At 40.6% G+C, this 21,357-nt stretch overlaps 1 protein-coding gene across 5 annotated transcripts in view; it reads right to left on the minus strand.

Annotated features, from left to right (window-relative positions):
- Positions 1-21,357, minus strand: part of PCCB (propionyl-CoA carboxylase subunit beta) — a 101,163-nt gene that overhangs the window by 40,479 nt on the left and 39,327 nt on the right. For all 5 annotated transcript variants that reach the window (XM_073899663.1, XM_025881861.2, XM_073899659.1 and 2 more), the window contains 3 exons: positions 20,009-20,117; positions 16,693-16,813; positions 14,629-14,710 (listed from right to left, as the gene is read on the minus strand). In XM_073899663.1, coding sequence (XP_073755764.1) covers positions 14,629-14,710; positions 16,693-16,813; positions 20,009-20,117 — 312 coding nt within the window. The remainder of the gene's footprint in view (positions 1-14,628; positions 14,711-16,692; positions 16,814-20,008; positions 20,118-21,357) is intronic.

Here is a 21,357-nt window from a genome sequence, read left to right on the forward strand (position 1 = left end):
TAATCCTAAAATTTGTATGGAACCAGAAAACACCCTGAATAGCCAAAGGAATGTTGAAAAAGAAAATCAAAGCTGGTGGCATCACAATTTGGACTTCAAGCTCTATTACGAGGCTGTCATCATCAAGACAGTATGGTACTGGCACAAAAACAGACACACAGATCAGTGGGACAGAATAGAGAACCCAGAAATGGACCCTCAACTCTATGGTCAACTCATCTTCGACAAAGCAGGAAAGAATGTCCAGTGTAAAAAAGACAGGCTCTTCAACAAATGGTGTTGGGAAAAATTGGACAGCCACATGCAGAAGAAAGAAACTGGACCATTTCCTTACACCACACACAAAAACAGACTCCAAATGGATGAAAGACCTAAACGTGAGACAGGAGTCCATCAAAATCCTAGAGGAGAACACAGGCAGCAACCTCTTTGACCTCAGCCGCAGCAACTTGCTAGACACAGCTCCAAAAGCAAGGGAAACAAAGGCAAAAACGAATTATTGGGACTTCATCAAGATAAAAAGCTCTGCAGAGCAAAAGAAACAGTCAACAAAACCAAATGACAACCAACAGAATGGGAGAAGATATTTGCAAATGACATGTCAGATAAAGGGCTAGTATCCAAAACCTATAAAGAACGTATCAAACTCAACACCTGAAAAACAAAAAATCCAGTCAGGAAATGAGCAAAAAATATGAACAGAATTTCTCCAAAGGAGACATCCAAAGAGCCAACAGACACATGAAAAAAATGCTCAACATCACTCAGCCTCAGGGAAATACAAATCAAAACCACAATGAGATACCACCTCACACCGGTCAGAATGGCTAAAATTAACAAGTCAGGAAACGACAGATGTTGGCAAGGATGCGGAGAAAGGGAAACCCTCTTACACTGTTGGTAGGAATGCAAGGTGGTACAGCCAGTCTGGAAAAGACAATGGAGGTTCCTCAAAAAGTTGAAAATAGAGCTACCCTATGACTCAGCAATTGCACTAGTAGGTATTTACTCCAAAGATACAAATATAGGGATCCGAACGGGTACGTGCACCCAAATGTTTATAGAAGCAATGTCCACAATAGCCAAACTATGGAAAGAGCCAAGATGTCCATCAACAGATGAATGGATAAAGATTATATGGCGTGCATGCGCGCGCGCACACACACACACACACACACACACACACTGGAATATTACTCAGCCATCAAAAAAATGAAATTTTGCCATTTGCAATGACATGAATGGAACTAGAGGATATTATGCTAAGCAAAATAAGTCAATCAAGAAAGACAATTGTATGATTTCACTCATATATGGAATTTAAGGAACAAAACAGGAGCATAGGGGAAGGGAGGGAAAAATAAAACAAGATGAAATCAGAGAGGGAGACAGACCATAAGAGATTCTGAATCATAGGAAACAAACTGAGGGCTGCTGGAGGGGAAGTCAGGGGATGGGGTAACTGGGTGATGGACATTAAGGAGGGCACGTGATATAATGAGTACTGGGTGTTGTAGAAGACTGATGAATCACTGAACTCTGCCTCTGAAACTAATAATACACTATATGTTAATTGAATTTAAATTAAAAAAGAAAACAGTATAGAGATTCCTCAAAAAATTAAAAATAGAAATGTCATATGATTCAGCAACTCCACCACTGGATATTTACCCAAGGTAAACAAAAACACTAATTCAAAAAGATACATCCAATCCTATGTTTATTGCAGCATTGTTTATAATAGCCAAGATATGGAAGCAACCCAAGTGTCCACTGATAGGAAGAATGGATAAAGACGTTTACAACAACACGGATGGAACTAGAGGGTATTATGCTAAGCGAAATAAGTCAATCAGAGAAAGACAATTATCCTATGATCTCACTGTATGTGGAATTTAAGAAACAAAACAGAGGATCATAGGGAAAGAGAGCAAAGAAAAAAAAAAAAAAGACAAAACCAGAGAGAGAGAGACAGACCATAAGAGACTCTTAATCACAGTAAACAAACTGAGGGCTGCTGGAGGAGAGAGGGGCGAGGGGATGGGGTAACTGGGGAATAGACATTAAGGAGGGCACGTGATGTAATGAGCAGTGGGTATTATATAAGACTGATGGATCACAGACTTGTACCTCTGAAACCAATAATACATTTTATGTTAATTCACTGAATTAAAATAAAAATGATAAATGAAAAAAACAAATTTAACCCCCCCAAAAAAGAATGGATAAAGATGTGGTATATTATATAAAATGGTATATTATTCAGCCATACAAAAGAATGAGATCTTGCTATTTGTGATAATATGGATGGACCTAGGAGGTAAGTGAATTAAGTCAGACAGAGAAAGTCAAATACCGTAGGATTTCACTTATACATGGAGTCTAAAAATTAAAAAAAGGCAGAAATAGAACTATAAATACAGAGAACTGGTAGTTACCAGAGGGGAGGCATGTACAAAATGGGCCACATAGGTGAAAAGGAGTGGGAGGTACAGGCTTCCAGTTACAGAATGAATGAGCCACGAGGATGAAAGGTACAGCACAGGGAATATAGTCAAAAGTACTGGAATAGCGTTCTATAGTGACAGATGGTAGCTACACATGTGGTGAGCACAGCATAATGTAGAGAGTTGTCCAATCACTGTTACACACCTGAAACAAATGTAACATTGTGTGTCAACTATACCTGAAAAAAATGAAAAAATACCTAAACCAAGAAATGTCAGAGGAGAAAACCACTCTAATAGATTTCACTCATCTTGTGAGATTACTGTGCATAACCCTATGCAGATAAAATTGAAAACCTGGAAAAAATGAAAAAATTACCAAATCTGACCCCAAGATAAAGTTTAAAGAGCCAATAACATTAAAGAAGAGAGGAAGCTATAAAAAGCCACTCCTCCCTGACAAAAAAAGCACTAGGTCCTGACAATTCAATTTCACAGGAGAATTTCTACCAAATCTCTAAGATCAAATAATTCTAACACCATTCAAATTATTTCAGAGCATAGAAAAAGAAAACCTGCAAATTTTCTTTATGACACTTAACTGACTTGTGACCCATCACCCCAAATTCATAGGTTGAAGCCTAACCCCCAATGTGAATACATTTGATAATAGTGCCCTTAAGGAGCTATTTAAAGTTATTTAAATGAGGTCATAAGGGTGGTGCCCTAATCTGTTTCTCTTCTTATGATGCCACCAGTTCTATCAGACACTAGAGAGTTCTTTCCTTGTACACACAGAAGAAAGGCCACATCAGGACACAGCAAGAAAACAGCCATCTGCACACCAGGAAGAAAAGCTTCACCAGAAAGGAAGGCTGCTGACACCCTGGTCTTGGATTTCTTGCCTCCAGAAATGTAAGAAAATGAGTATCTGTTATTTATGCAATCCAGTCTCTGGTACTTTCTTATGGCAGCCCCAACGGACTAATACATGAAACAAGCACACCATGGACACCAAAAACTGAGTTTAAAATATCTAAAAAAAAAACAGTTAACATCACATGATATTGATGCAAATATCCAAAACAAAATAGAACAGAGTTTACTTCAAGAATGTAAGTACAGTTTAATATTAGTAAATCTATTAAAATAGATTTATAAACAGATCCAGGGACAAAATCATTTCCATAAATGCTGAAAGGGCATTTAAAGATATTCAAAACGCAACCCTGATTTAAGAAAAAGCAAGTAAACAAAAACAAAAATTAAAATAGGAACCAGTTGAAGCTTTTTTAACATGAAAAAAAGATAAAATTAGAAAACACTAGTTGCAGGCTCTCTGAAGTTAGGAACAAGACAAATACGCCCACTACCATAACCATTCCTCATCACTGCCTTTGATAAAATATGGAGCTATAGACAATGCAGTTGGACAAGAGAAAGAAAGGGCATAAAATAACTGCAAAGGAACTATTTTCATGTAATTATTATTTGGAGAAGACAGCAGAGTCAAAGGACCCTAGGCTCACCTCGTCCCATGGATACAACAAGTAACACATCAGTGTATGTAACCCAGAAAACAATCTGAACACTGGCAGAACAAACTCCACAACTAAAGGTAAAGAGGAGGACACATCAAAGAAGGTAGGAAGGGCAAAGACACAGTTGGGAGAGAAAGAGACCATGGCCATTTATGGTGGGGAAGACACCAGTGGCTGGGGAAGGGAGAAAAACAGACTTTCACACTGAGGAACTCACAGGGAGGATGAATTCCCATAGTATTTGGCTTTGAAATTGAAAGGGGCTGAATTTTTTTGAGTTCTTACAACCAGCAGAACTTAGAGCCTGGAATTTTAAAAATTGGAGGGCTGAGTTCTATGACAGCCCAGAGGGCCTTAGGAACCAAAGTACCCTTAACAAGACAGCATGATAAATAGCTGATGGATATACAGCTTGGAAGCAGCAGTTTGAAAAATACTGAGAACAGACAAGAGGGAGAGTGATTTACTCATCTCAGAGCATGGCCCAGAGAAGTAGGGATTAAGGGGAGACCCCTCCAGGGACAAAGGAGCTATCATGCACCATTTCCCTCCCTCAACCCCTAGCATAAACACAAGGCCACCTGCAGGGACCAGCACAGTGTGGACGCTAACTTGCTTATACCAAGCCCTGTCCCCACCATGCTTCAGTGGACTCGCCCATCCTAGTCAAACTTGCTTCAATCCCCCAGAAGACTGGCACAAACCCCACCAACTCATCTCCCCCCCCCCCAGCATATTTTCCAGGACCTCAGTTCTGGCAACAAAGGCAAGTCTCAATTTGCAAGCAGACTAGCACACACCTGGTTAAAATACACCCCACCCACTGGGGATGAAACACCACCCACAACAGGCAAAGACAGCCTCTGCAGACAAGCGGACTGAAGGAAAAAGATGTCAGGGCTCAACAGAAGAGCACACGCAGCACACATAGAAGACTCCCTGAAGCACCAGGCCCTGGGGACAGGGGACACTACACTGCAGGGCACTACAGGACCTCTTCTTCATAAGGCCATTACCTTCAAGACCATTAAGAGCAGACTCCAAACACACAGAAACAGATACAGAGACAAAATGAGGAGATAGAGGAGTATGTCCCAAATGAAAGAACAGGACAAAACCATAGCAAGAGACCTAAGTGAAACAGATATAACAAATATGCCTGATAGAAAATTCAAAGATTGTAAAGATATTCACTGGACTTAAGAGTGGAGGACATCAGTGAGACCCTTAACAAAGAGATAAAAAAGACCCGATCAGAGATGATGAACACAATACATGAAAATAAAAATAAAGGGCGCCTGGGTGGCTCAGTCGTTAAGCATCTGCCTTCGGCTCAGGTCATGATCCCAGGGTCCTGGGATCAAGCCCCACACTGGGCTCCCTGCTTGGCAGGAAGCCTGCTTCTCCCTCTCCCACTCCCACTGCTTCTCCCTCTCCCACTCCCACTGCTTCTGTTCCCTCTCTCGCTGTGTCTCTCTCTATCAAAGGAATAAATAAAATCTTAAAAAAAAAAAAAAAGAAAAAGAAAGATGATGGAATAAATAGGCTAGATGAAGTAGAGAAATGAACTAATGACCTGGAAGACAGAGTAATGAAAAGTAACCAAGCTGAGCTAATGAGAGGGAAAAAATTATATAAACTGAGAACAGTCTTTGAGAACTCAGTGATTCCATCAAAGCATAATAACATTCACATTACAGAGACCCAGAAGAAAAGACAAAAGGGGCAAAAAATTTATTTGAAGAAATAACAGCTAAAAACTTCCCTAATCTGGGGAAGGAAACAGATATCCAGATCCAGGAGGTACAGAGAACCACCGCACCGCAAATCAACATAAGGCAGTCTACACCAAGACACACAATAATTAAAATGGCAAAAATGGCAGTGACAAGAAAAAATTTTAAAAGCACCAAGAGAAAAGAAGACAGTTATATACAAAGGGAAACCCCATAAGGCTATCAGTGGATTTTTAAGGAGAAACTCTGCAGGCAAGAAGAAAGTGGCATGATATATTCAAAGTGCTGAATGGGAAAAATCTGCAGCCAAGAATACTCTATCCAGCAAGGCTATTACTCAGAACAGGAGGAGAGATAAAGAGTTTCTCAGATAAACAAAAACTAAAGGAGTTCATGACCACTAAACAAGTACTGCAAGAAATATTAAAGGGGACTCTCTGAGTGGAAAAGAGACCATAAGTGAGAGTATGAAAAGTAAAAAGACAAAAGCAATAAAAATGAGTAGTTCTGTAAAAATCTGTCAAGGAATTCACCAAATAAAAGGATGTAAAATTTGACACCATATACCTAAAACATGGGAGGCAGAGGAGTAAACAATGGGTTCAAACTTAAGTGACCATCAACTTAATATATAGACTGCTATATGAAGATGCTATATACAAACCTAATGGTAACCATAAATCAGAAACCAATCATACACAAAGAATGAAGAGAAAGGAATCCAAGTATATCATTAAAGAAAGCCAGCAAACAGTGACAGAAGAGAGCAAGAAAGGAACAGAGAAGAACGACAAAAACAACCACCAAACAAGTAACAAAATGACAATAAATATATACCTATCAATAATTACTTTGTAAATGGACTAAATATTTTCATCAAAGATCAGGGGTGATGGAATAGGTAAAAAAGCAAGACCTATCTATGTGCTGCCTACTAGAGACTCATTTCAGACCTAAAGAGACCTGCAGATTCAAAGTAAGGGGATGGAGAAACATTTATCATGCAAATGGGTGTCAAAAGCAAGCTGGGGTAGCAATATCTATAAGCAGACAAAACAGACTTTAAAAAAAGGATTGTAACAAGAGACAAAGAAGGACTCTATAATAATAAAGACAATCCAACAAAAGGATGTAACAATTGTAAATATTTACACACACAACATGGGAGCACCCAGATACATAAAACAGTTACTAACATAAAGGAAATAATCAACAGTAATACAATAATAGTAGGAGACTTTGACACCCCACTTACATCAATGGACACATCATCCAAACAGAAAATCAACAAGGAAACAGTGGCTTGGAATGAAACACCGGACCAGATGGATTAAACAGATATATTCAGAACATTCCATCCTAAAACAGAATACACATTCTTTTCAAGTGCACATGGAACATTCTCCAGAACAGATCTCATATTAGGCCACAAAAGAAGTCACAAATTCAAAGACTGAAGTCATACCATGCATCTTTTACCACAACGTTATTAAACTAGAAATCAACCACAAGAAAAAACCTGGAAAGAACACAAATACATGAAAGTTAAATAATATGCTACTAAACAATAAATGGGTCAACCAAGAAATCAAAGAAGAAATAAAAAATTACATGAAAATGAAAACACAACAGTCCAAAATCTTTGGGATGCAGCAAAAGCAGTTCTAAGAGGGAAGTTGATAGCAATACCTCAAGAAGCAAGAAAAATCTCAAATCAACAACCTAATGTTACACATGAAGGAGCTAGAAAAAGAAAAAACAAAACCCCAAACCAACACAAGGAAGGAAACAATAAAGATTGGAAATAAAGGATATAGAAACTAAAACAATAGAACGGATCAATGAAACCGGGAGCCAGTTCTTTTAAAAGATCAACGCTAGCCAAATTCATTTAAAAAAAGGAGAGGGCGCCTGGGTGGCTCAGTTGGTTGAGTGTCCAAGTCTTGATTTTAGCTCAGGTCATCATCTCAGGGTGGGGGATTGGCCCCATGTCAGGCTCCACACTCAGTGTGGAGTCTGCTTGTCTCTCTTCCTCTACTCCTCCCCCAACTCATGCATGCTTGTGTCCACTCTCTCTCAAATAAATGAAATCAATAAAAACAAAAAAAGAAGAGGGACGCCTGGGTGACTCAGTCAGTTAAGAGTCTGACTCTTGATTTCAGCTCAGGTCATGATCTCAGGGTTGTGAGATTGAGCCCCATGTCAGGCTCCACACTCAGTGAGTCTGAGATTGAGCTCCATGTCAGGGAGTCAGCTTGAAATTCTCTCCCTCCCTCCTTCCCTCTCTCAAATAAATAAGTCTTTAAAAACAACAACAACAAAAAGAGAGAAAGGTCTCAAACACATTAACAAATGAAAGAGAAATAACACCCAACACCAGAGAGATACAAACAATTGTAACATAGTATTATGAAAAATTATATGCCAACAAACTGGACAACCTAGAAGAAATGGATAAATTCCTAGAAATGGATAAATTCCTAGAAACCTATAACCTACCAAAAGTGATGCAGGAAGAAATATAAATTTGAACAGACTGATAACCAACAAAGAAATTGACTCAGTAATCCCAAAAAACAAAAGTCCAAGACCAGAGAGCTTCATAGGTGAATTCTACCAAACATTTAAAGAAGAGTTAATACCTGTTCTCAAACTACTCCAAAAAACAGAGGAGGAAGGAAAACCTAAATTAATTCTATGAGACCAGTATCACCCTGATACCAAAACCAGATAAAGACACCACCAAAAAAGAGAACTACAGGCCAATATCCCTGATGAACATAGATGCAAAAAAATCCTCGACAAAATATTAGCAATCCAAATCCAACAATACATTAAAAAAGAATCTAACACCACGATCAAGTGGGATTTATTCTCAAGATGCCAAGGTGGTTTAATATTAGTAAAACAATCAGTGTGATACATCACATCAAGAAGAGAAAGGATAAAAACCATATGATCATTTCAATAGATGCAGAAAAAACATGTGACAAAGTACAACATCCATTCATGATAAAAGCCCTCAACCAAGTGGGTTCAGGGGCGCCTGGGTGGCTCAGTCGGTTAAGCATCCAACTCTTGATTTCAGCTCAGATCATGATCTCAGCATCGTGAGATCAAGTCCCATGTCTGCGTGGAGCCTGCTTAAGATTCTCTCTCTCCCTCTCCCTCTGCCCCTCCCCACTCGCACACGTGCTCTCTCTAAAAAAAAAACAAAAACAAGAAAATAACAAAGTAGGTTCAGAGGGAACATACCTCAACATAATAAAGGCCCTATATGAAAAACCCACAGTGAACATCATACTCAATGGGGAAATATTGAGAGCTTTTCCCCTAAGGTCAGGAACAAACAGGGATGTCCATCCTCACCACTTTTATTCAACATAGTACTGGAAGTGCTAGCCATAGCAATCAAACAACAAAAAGAAATAAAAGGCACCCAAATAGGTAAGGAAGAAGTAAATTCTCACTATTTGCAGATGGCAAGATACTATATACAGAAAACCCTAAAGGCTCCACCAAAAACCTACTAGAATTGATAAACAATTTCAGTAAAGTTCCAGGATTCAAAATCAGTGTACAGAAATCTGATGCATTTCTATATACTAATAATGAAGCAGCAGAAAATGAATTAATAAGAGAACAATCCCACTTACCACTACACCAAAACCAATAAAATACCTAGGAAAAAACTTAACCAAAGAGGTAAAAGACCTATACTCTGAAAACTATAAACCACTGATGAAAGACATTGAAGAAAACACAAAGAAATGGAAAGACCTTCCATGCTCATGGATTGGAAGAAGAAATATTGTTAAAATGTCTATTAAGGAGGGCACGCAATGTAATGAGCACTGGGTATTATATAAGACTGATGAATCACTGAACTCTAACTCTGAAACTAATAATACACTGTATGTTAATTAATTGAATTTAAATTTTAAAAAAATTATGTCTATATTACCCAAATCAATCTACAGATTTAATGCAATCCCTATCAAAATACCAATAGCATTTTCACAGAGCTAGAATAAACAATCCTAAAATTTGTATGGAACCAAAGAAGACCCCAAATATCCAAAGCAATCTCAAAAAACAAACTGGAGATACCACAATTCCATATCAAGTTATATTACAAAGTTGTCATAATGCCACTGATAGTATGGTACTGGCATAAAAATAAAACACATAGATCAATGGAGCAGAATAGAAAACCCAGAAATAAACCCACAATATGGTCAGTTAATCTTTGATATAGGAGGAATGAATATGCAATGGGAAAAAGTCTCTTCAACAAATGGCACTGGGAAAAGTGGACAGCTACATGCAAAGCAATGACTACTTTCTTGGGGCACCTAGGTGGCTCAGTCGGTTAAGCATCCGACTCTTGATTTCAGCTCAGGTCTTGATTTCAGGGTCGTGATTTCAAGCCCCGCATTGGGCTCCCTGCTGGGTGTGGAGCCTATGTTAAAAAAAAAAAAAAAAAAAAAAAGACTATTTTTTTCACCATACACAAAAATAAACTCAAATGGATAAAAGACCTAAATGTAAGAATGGAAACCATAAAAATTCCTAGAAAAGCACAGGCAATAATGTCTCTGACATTGGCCATAGCAACATTTTTCTAGATAGGTCTCCTGAGCAAAGGAAACAAAAGCAAAAATAAACTATTGGGACTTCATAAAAATAAAAGGCTTCTGCATAGCAAGGGAAACCACCAACAAAACTAAAGGCAACCTACAGAATGGGAGAAGATATTTGCTAATGACCAATCTGATAAAGGGTAAGTACCCAAATGATATAAAGAACTTAGACAACTCAATACCCCCAAAACAAATAATCCAATCAAAAATGGGCAGAAGACATGAACAGACATTTCACCAAGAAGATATCCAGATGGAAAACAGACACATGAAGATGCCCAACATCAGTCATCATCGGGAAATACAAATCAAAACTACAATGAAATATCCTCTCACACCTGTCAGAATGGCTAAAATCAACAACACCAGGTACAGATGTAGTGAAAAGAAGGGGCACATGCACCCCAATGTTCATAGCAGCAATGTCCACAATAGCCAAACTGTGGAAGGAGCCAAGATGCCCTTCAACAGATGAATGGATAAAGATGTGGTCCGTGTATACAATGGAATATTACTCAGCCATCAGAAAGGATGAATACCCACCATTTGCATCAACATGGATGGAACTGGAGGGGATTATGTTAAGTGAAATAAGTCAAGCAGATAAAGACAATTATCATATGGTTTCACTCATATGTGGAACATAAGCAATAGCACGGAGGACCATAAGGGAAGGGAGGGAAATCTGAAGGGGGAGGAATCAGGGAGGTAGATGAACCATGAGAGACTATGGACCCTGGGAAATGAACTGGGGGTCTCAGGTGGGGGGGGCAAGGGTAACAGGGTGATGGGTATTAAGGAGGGCACATGTTGTGATGAGCACTGGGTGTTATACATAACTAATGAATCACTGAACACTACATCAAAAACTAATGATGTACTATACAGTGGCTAACTGAACATAATTAAAAACAACACAAGAAACAACAAGTGTTGGTGAGGATGTGGAGAAAAAGGAATCCTCCTGCACTACTGATAGGAATGCAAACTGGTACAGCCACTGTGGAAAATGGTACAGAGGTTCCTCAAAAAGTTAAAAATAGAACTACCCTACAATCCAGTAATCACACTACTGGGTATTTACTCCCAAAATACAAAAACACTAATTCAAAGGGATACAGGCACCCCTATGTTTACAGCAGCACTATTTACAAGCCAAGATATGGAAGCAGTCCAAGTGTCTGTTGATTGATGAATGGAATCTTGTCATTTGCAACAACATGGATGGCTAGAGAGTATAACGATAAGAAAAATAAGTCAGAGAAAGACAAATACCATATAATTTCACTCACATGTGGAATTTAAGGAACAAAACAAATGAGCAAAAGGAAAATGAGAGAGAGAGAGAGAGAGAGAGAAGCGCCAAGAGAAGGACTGTTAACTATAGAGAAGAAACTGATGGTTTACTAGAGGAGAGGTGGGTGGGGAATGAGTGAAATAGGTGGTGGGGATTAAAGAGTGCACTTGTGACGAGTACCGGTGACATACGGAACTACTGAATGACTATACTGTATACCTGAAACTAATATAACACCATATGTTAACTTTATTGGAATTAAAATTAAAAACTTAATTTAAAAAGCTATATTCAGGGGCGCCTGGGTGGCTCAGTCGATTAAGCATCTGCCTTAGACTCAGGTCATGGTCCCAGGGTCCTGGGATCAAGCCCTGCATCAGGCTCCTTGCTCAGCGGGGAGTCTGCTGCTTCCTCTCCCTCTCTGTCAAATAAATAAATCTTAAAATAAAAAAATAAAATACTATATTCATGTAGATAGTATACTACTGCACTTCAAAACCTCCAAAAAATTAACAGTAAAAAACTTTTACAAATAATGAGAACTTAATAGGCAATAGGATAGAAAACTGATAGCAGAATCAGTAACTTAAATACACCTAAAAAAATCTTTAGAAGATAGAAAACACTCCCTTTACGATAAAAAGATACTTAGGAATAAACTTAAAAAATATGAACAACCTATACAAGGAAATCTTTAAAAGAATCCTCAAGGGGGAAAAAAGTACACTTTAACAAGTAAAAATGCAACCTATGTTTTTAGATTGTTCCAGATACAGAAGGATGTCAATTATCCCAAATTAGTGCATGATTTTAACAGGAACTCAATAAAAACAACAGGATTCCCTATTTCCACCACCACCGCCCACAAAACAAGATGAACAGATTCTAGAATTCATATGGAAAAGCAAACAAGCAAGACTAGGCAAGGAAACTCTGAAAAAATAGTCATCAAGGGAAACAAACTGAGGGTTACAGAAGGGAGGGGGTTGGGAGTAACTGGGTGATGGGTATTAAGGAGGGCACGTGTTGTGATGAGCATGAGGTGTTATACACAACTAATGAATCACTGAACACTACAACAAAAACTTATGATGTACTATATGCTGGCTAACTGAACATTATAAGGAAAAAAAAAAAAAAAAGAGGAACTATTCCTACCAGATGTAAAAGCATCCTGTAAACTCTCAATAATGAAGGCACCATGGTAGTGGCTGAGTGCTGAAGAGAACGTGAAGCAACTGGAACCCTTAGATGCTGCTGGTGGGGGTGCCAACTGGCATAATCCCTTGGAAACCCCTCTGGCAATATCTACTAAAGTAAACACATGCACACCCTATGACGTGGTACTTTCACTCCAAGGTATGGATCCAAGAGAAATGTGTAATTTACTTACCAAATTACACAACATATTCATAACAGTCCCAAACTAGAAACTACCCAAATGCCCACCAACAGTAGATCAACTGTGGTCTGTTCACATAAGAGACTAAAGAGACCAATGAGAACAACATGGACAAATCTCACAAACACAATGCTGAGTCAAAGAAGCAAGACACAGAACACCATAGGACTCCATTTAGACAATGGATTAAAAAAAAAAAAAAAACTAATTTACACTGTCAAAAGTCAGGATGGTGGTTTCCCTCAGAGGCTTGCGTGGAAAGAGTGACTGGCGTGAGATCACCAGGGAGGCAGGCTTCTGTTTCTCTATGTGATGCATTGCATTTGATCCGTTCAATACACTTTTTTTGGTTACTCAAGCAAAGTATTTTTTCATAACAGTTACCTCTGTAACTATATTTAATACCTTAGTCCCCTGGACTTATCAACTAGAGAAGTCATTAGCAGGTCTGTCATTCAAGAGAGAGAAAACCAGAGGCCAGATTCCAGTGAGGAGGAAAGAAGAGACAAGAGGGCTTTAAATGAAAAGGGAGAGAAGAATTCGGACAGCAATTAAAGTGGGTTAAGAGGGGTTTGGGTTAAGAGGGGTTTTGTTTTTCTTAAAAAGCAGACCAAAAAAAAAATCTATGCATGTTTATATATAGTTATTGCTAGAGGGAGGAGTTAAAGGGAGAAGAAATTAAGAGATTTACACAAACTGGTCAAGAAAGCAAGACACCAGATGGGGAAGGATGGTCAGAAGCCGAGGTAGAAGCATCTCACTCTCTGAGTCTGAGGAGACATGGAAGGATGGTGAGATGGAGAAATGGTCACCTACAGGGAGTAAGGAACTTTATACTATCAATTTTCTCCATGAAGGAAATGCCCAAGTGATCTGACCAGAGTGGGGAGCAGAAATGGAAGGGGTTATATCCAGCCTTAGGAAGTAAAGAAAATAAGAACAGGTGCTGAGGGGAGGTCAGACAGGCACACTGAGGGCCCAGCCCAGCTTGAGTAGAGTTCTGGGGCTTTCCTCCAGTAACCACAGGCCCCCACACAGCTGGGGCTCCAAAGAGCAAAAAAAGAATTAGGGGAGCTGATGACAGAGACCCTACCCTATTTTTACCTTCTTTGGACCAAAACCTTTTTTTGGACCTAAAACTACCCATGCCACGTGTACTTTTGCTCTCCATCTCTCTAGAGAAACAAATGCCCACTGAGCGTAAGGTTCCAAACAAAGGTGGTACCTAACAAAAAGTCTCCCTGGCCTCAACTCCAGACTCTGGGGACATGGACCCTTCTCTATGCACCTCTCCGTGCTGTCTAAAGACCCCTTAAATCTACTGGTCCAATTGGCTCCTCCTCCCTCCAGCCTTCAAGGACAGGAGAGCCGTATGCTGGCTACCGCCACTAGCTCTTCCTAGAACATGCTACTGAGTGGCCCCGGTCCTGCACCCACCACACGCTCTGCCCGTGTTGCCCAATGTTAAAGCCTGTGGGTTTGGACCTTCCTCCCTACGCCAAAGCACAAGGACCATGGACACGGCTGAGCCAACACAGAAGACTGGCAGATGTGGCACTTACAGAGTGTATGATGTCCACCATGTTGTAGGCTTTGGTCGATTCCAAGGGGACAATTGTGTCAAGCTCTGGAACCATACGGTCGCTTTGGATAGAAAAAGAAGGAAATACAATCAACAAAGGAAGAGCCAGTGGCTGGGGAATGGGAGAGATATCATGGGGGTGGGCAGGAGTGAGAGGATTCTGTCCCTGCTGGGCTTGCAAAGTATACTGAAAGTTGCATTCCTTTCTTACCACCATGCCAAACTGAACCTGAGTTTGATAGTAACCCAAAAGATCTTTGTTTTGACTTACAGGGGGGAAAATGGGCTTATTCTCCTGAATGTGGTTCCATCATTTATCCTCTCTGAATACCTCCTATAGTGTGGGGCACTACAGGACATTGCAGTGAAGTTGACACTGTTCTAGCAAGTCCTGCTCTCACTTCCTGAGATATTAAAAATAAAAAAACAAGGACTTGGAAATGCAAAGTCAGAGTTCTGCTATTGAACACTGTGGGTTCACATTCCCTATTGGAAAATAAACCTGCCAGGGCTCCTTTAAAAAAAAAAGAAGAAAGAAAAAAGAAAAGAAAAACTGCAGGCCCTCTGGTAGGGAGAATCACTGAGGACTAACCAGTCACCTAGGCTCATGGCTCTCTGCTTCCTCATGCATCTACGTGGCTGAGCAGGGGGCCCGCCAGGGCCCACTCCCACACCACAGGAGGACTCGGCAGCAACCTGCCCCTCTCCCACATGCTCTCATCCCCTCCTGGCCCATGTGGGCAGGCAGGGGTTGTTCTAGCCTTGAGGTGTACACCTGGGCTGAAGTTTGGCCTTGGTAAAGCCACATGCCCCATCAAGCCCAACTTTCCAGAGAACTCTACCCTAGGGTATCGGAGCAGAGCCCCACTGGATTAAGACCTCCCTTACTTTTTATGTGCTACTTATACATACAGCTACTCTGGGATCATATGGGAAAGAGATATGGCTGGGCCTAAGTAAGATATTTAGTCATTCCTAGGCCTCTGGGCCCTAATACCTTCAAATGATGTCCTAAACTTTTCAAGAACCCCAAACAGGATAGATTCTCAGAAAAGGAAGCTGTGCCCATCACTCTGGGCCTGTGACCAACCTCCATTTTGTGACTACACATAATATGCCACTGGTTAGGTCCTCTGAGGAGTGGGGCTGAGGCAGGTTAAGAGCCCAGGTCCACCCCACAGAGCAGTGTCTTAAAAATGGCTTCTTCCTGTGAGCTAGAATTCTAAATTCCTTCTGCAAAACAAAGTCCAGGCCAAGTGAGTTTGAACTAGTTTGAGTCTGAAGTTTGCACCTCAGAGTGGAAACAAAATGGAGAGAAAGCAGCCAGAGATCTGAAGCAATAGTTCCCCAGGTGAACCTCTGGCTTTCTCAGTGGTGCCCCCGTATCAGGCAGTGGCCCCAATAGCAAGAAGGAGAGAAAGTCCTCACTAGGTGGCCAGCAATTCACCCTTCCCCTGGACTGCCACAGGCAGGGGTGTACAGGCACATTTCCTAAAGGGCATGCTGTCTGCACCATTTCATGTTTCACATCAAAACAAAAAATACTTCCATTTCCAATTCTGGACAAATCAAGACTCATAGACGTCGATGGGGGGGGATGGTGGGCACTGTTTACTCCCAAGCTATTGATCAGTTTTTGTTTTTTTTTTAAAGATTTCTTTGACAGAGCAACAGCGAGAGGGAACACAAGCAGGGGGAGTGGGAGAGGGAGAAGCAGGCTTCCCACTGAGCAGGGAGCCCCATGCAGGGCTCGATCCCAGGACCCTGGGATCATGACCTGAGCTTAACGACTGAGCCACCCACGCGCCCCTATTGATCAGATATTACAGAGAGGAAAAAAGTGAATAGAAATAAAATTTTTCTTTGCTCCTGTATTCAGACATGCCACCACATGCCAACACCTGAGTGCCTCGCTGGCTCCACTCCACAGTCTACTCCAAGCTGCCCCATAGGGTGGACCCTGGAGGTCCCGCCAGGGCAGAGGAGCCAGAAAAGGGCAAGCCAACCTGCAAAATGAGAGTCAGTGCTGTCTCCTGCAACTCACCTGGGATCATGGCATTCGCAGATGGGAGCTGGGTCCTGATTGCTGAGGGGCAGGTAGTTGAAGAACTCCCGAAGATTACACAAGGCATCAACATCATTTTCAAAAGCTCTGTGGGCAACACCTGAGAAAACAGAGAGGCTATAATGGGCCTGGCCACCTGTCAGCCCAAAGACGCTGCTCCACGTCCACCTGTCCGTCCGAGGGCATGTCTGCAGGAGACTCTGCCAACAGCTCTGCGAGGATGAGACACCACAGACCCCCCCACCTTCAGGTTGACCTGCAGTTTGTGCAGCCTGTTCCCTTGGCTCTGCACCCACATCTCGGCAGGGTCATGTCTTCTTTATTCCCCACGGCCCTCATGTGCCATCCCCATCCTGTGTGGGAGTTTTCTTCACACCCTTCCCTGCAACACCTGCCTGTCCATTTCCCTGTTTCCCACATGACATCTCCCCTGGAGTATCAGTTCTAACATGGGAGAGCCCAGGCCCGTCTCAGCCACTGTAGTCCCACATCAAGAATTACACCTAGTTATAGGTCACTTAGCTTTCAATAAAGCTGAAAAATAAAAAAAGAAAAGACTAATGGCCGGCACATAATGTCACGGTATTCAGGAATGGTGGAGGGCAAGGAGGAGAACCACCTGGCCCTAGTGAGGAACGAAGACATCATTCAAGAACACTGAAATCACAGAACTGCCAAACGCCCCAGACATGACAGAGAAAGTAGGGCCAGAAACTCTCTCCCAGACTCCCTGCTTCCACCGTTTCCCCTACCGCCTCTTTTCCACTCAGCAGCCAAACTGAGCTTTTTAAGCCAGATTTATGTCACGTCTCCAACCACCCTCCTTGCTGTTCACTGAACATGCCAGCCACCCTCCCTCCTCAGGGCCTTTGCATCGGCTACTCCCTCCGCCTACATTGTTTCTCCCCTAGACGTTCATGCCGTTAACACCAGATCTGCTCGACTGCCACCCTCACAGTGAGGCCTGCTCTTACCCTATTTCAAACCACAACAATCCCAGGCCCCCTTTACCCTGTTCTACTTTTTCAATAACACAGATTACCTTCTAACATATTGCACAATGTCCTTATTTATCAGGTTGTTTATGGTCCATCTCCTGTGCTAAAACATAAGCTCCACAGAGGCAGGGGTCTTTTTTCTTTCACAAAGGTTTTCCCAGCACATAGAACAATGCTTGACACACAGGGACACAATGAACATCCGCTGAATAAAATGTTTCGTGCTCAACACAGAATTCTTTTATTCAAGAAATACTTAAAAATTGGTGCAGCCGCCTTGAAGGACAGCATGGCAGTTCCTCAAAAAGTGAGAGTTACCACTTGACCCACAAATTCCACTCCTAGGTATATACTCAAAGAAAACAAAAAACCTGTCACACAAAACTTGCACAAGAATGTTTACAGCAGCATATTCATGACAGCCAAAAAGTGGAAACAATTCAAATGTTCAACTGATCACTGAATACATAAACTGTGGTAGAGTTCTATGTGGAAATATTATCCATGCCGCAACATGGATTAACCTTAAAAATGGTATGCTAAGGACAATAAACCACTCACAAAAGACCATATATCGGAGGACTCCATTTATTTCCATTCCATATATATTCAGAATAGACAAATCCACAGAAACAGAAGGTAGATCAGTGACTGCCTAGAGGTAGACTGTTTGGGGGGAAATGGGGAGCAAATGCTAATGGATGCAAGGCTTTTTGAGGATGATGAAAAGTTCTAAAATTATGGTGATAACTGAAAAAACACTGAATACATAAAAATCATTGACTTGTGTACTTTAAATGAGTATGTCTCATGTATAATATGTAAATTATATCTCAATAAAGCTGTTTTAAAACCAAGGAAAAAGATGTATAGAGCTCCATTTAGGCCTTGCTTTGGAGATACAGCTAAATACATCAGATGTCACCAATATTCAACCTTATTTTAGATCCCAGTACAAAGAAAAACTGTGGCCAATTAAACCCTGAGACAAAGGTGTGAGGACCAACTGTGGGGCAGTAGCAAGGAGAAGTTCTCCTTCTAGCTGTATGCTGGAGACGGAGCTGAGAGCAGAGCTGAGGGCAAGGAATAAGTCAAAGCTGATGCCAACCTGAGGTGGAAAAGGAACAACTTTGGTGGGTGGGAGGAGTCAAGAGCTCTGACTTAAAAAAAAATAAAATAAAAAATCAGGGCACCTGCGTGGCTCAGTCAGTTAAGCATCCAACTCTTGATTTCAGCTCAGGTCATGATCTCGTGGTCTTGAGATCAAGCCCTGGGTCGGGCTCTGCACTGTGCATGGAGCCTGCTTAAGATTCCCTCTCTTCCACTCCCTCTGCCCCTCCCCACCATCTCTTTAAAAAAAAAAAAAAAAATTCATCAAATGGAAGACTTCACACATGTAAGAGAGATGTAACTTACTAAGAAAGAAATGCTGACATCTAAGTGATGATCTAATGCCTTAACCGCAGTACACGGAAGTGTGTAAATTGGTCATAGCAGCTTCTCATCGCTTTGAAATCTTTCAAAGAAGCAATTTCTCCTGCCTTCACTTACACTGTTTATTTCGTCATAGACAATCCTTTCACAACCTGATGTCTTTTTCCAAAAATATATGGAATTCCCTCACCACTCCAACAACAAAGTCTTCATTAATGTCAGATTCATGCCCCACTCCCAATTCTATGCCTCTGTGTAAGAGTAACCTTTGTTTCAGTCCAAAGAACAGAATAATCTTTACACATTTTGAACTCTGCACGTGTGGCACATAACCTCGAAAAGATGAAAAGCTATGACTAAGTTTGTAAAAATTTGGGCCATGACCATCACATTACGACTGTACCTGGCCAAGGGCAATTGGTAATACCACCATCTAAGACATACCTCAACTTTGGATTAAAAGAAAGTCACAATACAGCATTTTTTTTAAAAGGTTCAACAGTGTGTGTATTTACATATGTATATGTATGTATTTACATGTGTATATGTATGTGTATATATGTACTTACATGTGTTCATATATACATATATTTATATATCATATCTCTTGTAACCACCATTTCAGTTAGTTTTAAAATTTTAAAGACTATCAAAGCTTTAGTAGTAGCCTGTTTTTGTTTCATTTAACAAATTTGAGCTACTAAATCTATCTTTATTATTATATCTGTAGTAAATATACCATACTACAGTCCTCTCGAATTCGACCGATTAAATGATATTTATAAAAGATTGTCACTATTCTCTTTGGCAGTGTCTACTTCTCAATGGTTAAAAACAGTAAGGTGAGCCTCAAGGCCTCTAACCTGACATGGTGGTATGGGTCCTGGCACCACCAAGCTCCTCCTGAGTAACATCCTCATTGGTGACAGACTTCACAACATCCGGGCCAGTGATGAACAGGTAGGAGGTGTCCTGAAATTAGAATTACAGAAGGATCAATCTCAGGCACCTTAGAGTTGACACTGCCAAGACAAATGCAGAGAAGTTAGTGATGTGACAGAACCAGGTTAGGATGCTACTCAAAGATACCTATCCAAACTAAAGACCCAAGGTTTCCCTGCCTCACTGTCTACTAAGAAAATTTCTACCGTATGGTTCTGTCTCAGCAAAATGATTTGCAGCATGCCTAACGTTGCAGGTCATTCATCTGTAAACACCTTAACTGGGAGCCCTTATTCAGAGCTTGCTGTGCACCAAGCATTTTTTAAAGCACTTCATGGGATTGTGTAAGTAAGCCTATTTTCACCCTATTATCACCCCCATTTATAAACGGGGAAACTGAGTCACTGTGACAGTATATATAGTTTACCTAAAATTAACCAGCCACCTTAAGCCATTTGGAGACCATGACAATCAATGCTTTGGGGTTTTAAGAGGGTAACATTTAATTTTTAGTTTTTAAACATAAAAGCATTTCATAAAACACTAAAAAAGAATAGGAGACACAGTAGAATGTAGGTCTATATCCAAGCCCTTATTTCCAACCCTCCAATTTCCCTCCCCAAAGGCAACCACTGTCAGTTTCTCTCCTTGCAAGACATCTATGCATATGTGAGCATTAATATTTATCATTAAATAGTAATATTTAATACTGTCCTCTTATTTTCTTTCCAGCACAGTGTCCTAAAACCTCTTGACGACCATTCTGAATCAGGACAGTAGGATATGTATAATAATTTAATAGTCACCTACTGATGGTCCTTTAGGTTATTTCCAGTATTTTGCTATAACAAGCAATTCCACAGTCAATATCTTACTACAGTCATCTCTGGCAGCTCACTGTTCATTTTCTTTGTCCACTTTTCTATTGGATACTTATTTTTATATACTGAGGAAATTAGTCCTTAGACTAATATGTGTGTTTCATCAGTCTATTTTATGGATCCTTGGCTTGGAACCCTGCTAGAAAGGTCTAGCTAGAAAGGTCTTTTTTCCCCACTCCACACAGACCCATAAACAAATGTTCACAATAGCATTATCTATAACAGTCAAAAACCAGGAAATAACCCAATGTCCAATCAACATGTGAAATCTCAAAATAATTATCCCAAGTGAAAGGACCCACCCATCCCACCACCCACCAAAAAAGAAAAGTATATACTTTTTGTATGTGTTTTATACATAGAAAATGTCATTTTGAATGATTCTCTTT

The sequence above is a fragment of the Callorhinus ursinus genome, unplaced genomic scaffold (assembly GCF_003265705.2).
Source record: "Callorhinus ursinus isolate GAN/ISIS: 27379988/994484 unplaced genomic scaffold, GSC_fseal_2.0 scaffold1, whole genome shotgun sequence".
NCBI lineage: Eukaryota > Metazoa > Chordata > Mammalia > Carnivora > Otariidae > Callorhinus > Callorhinus ursinus.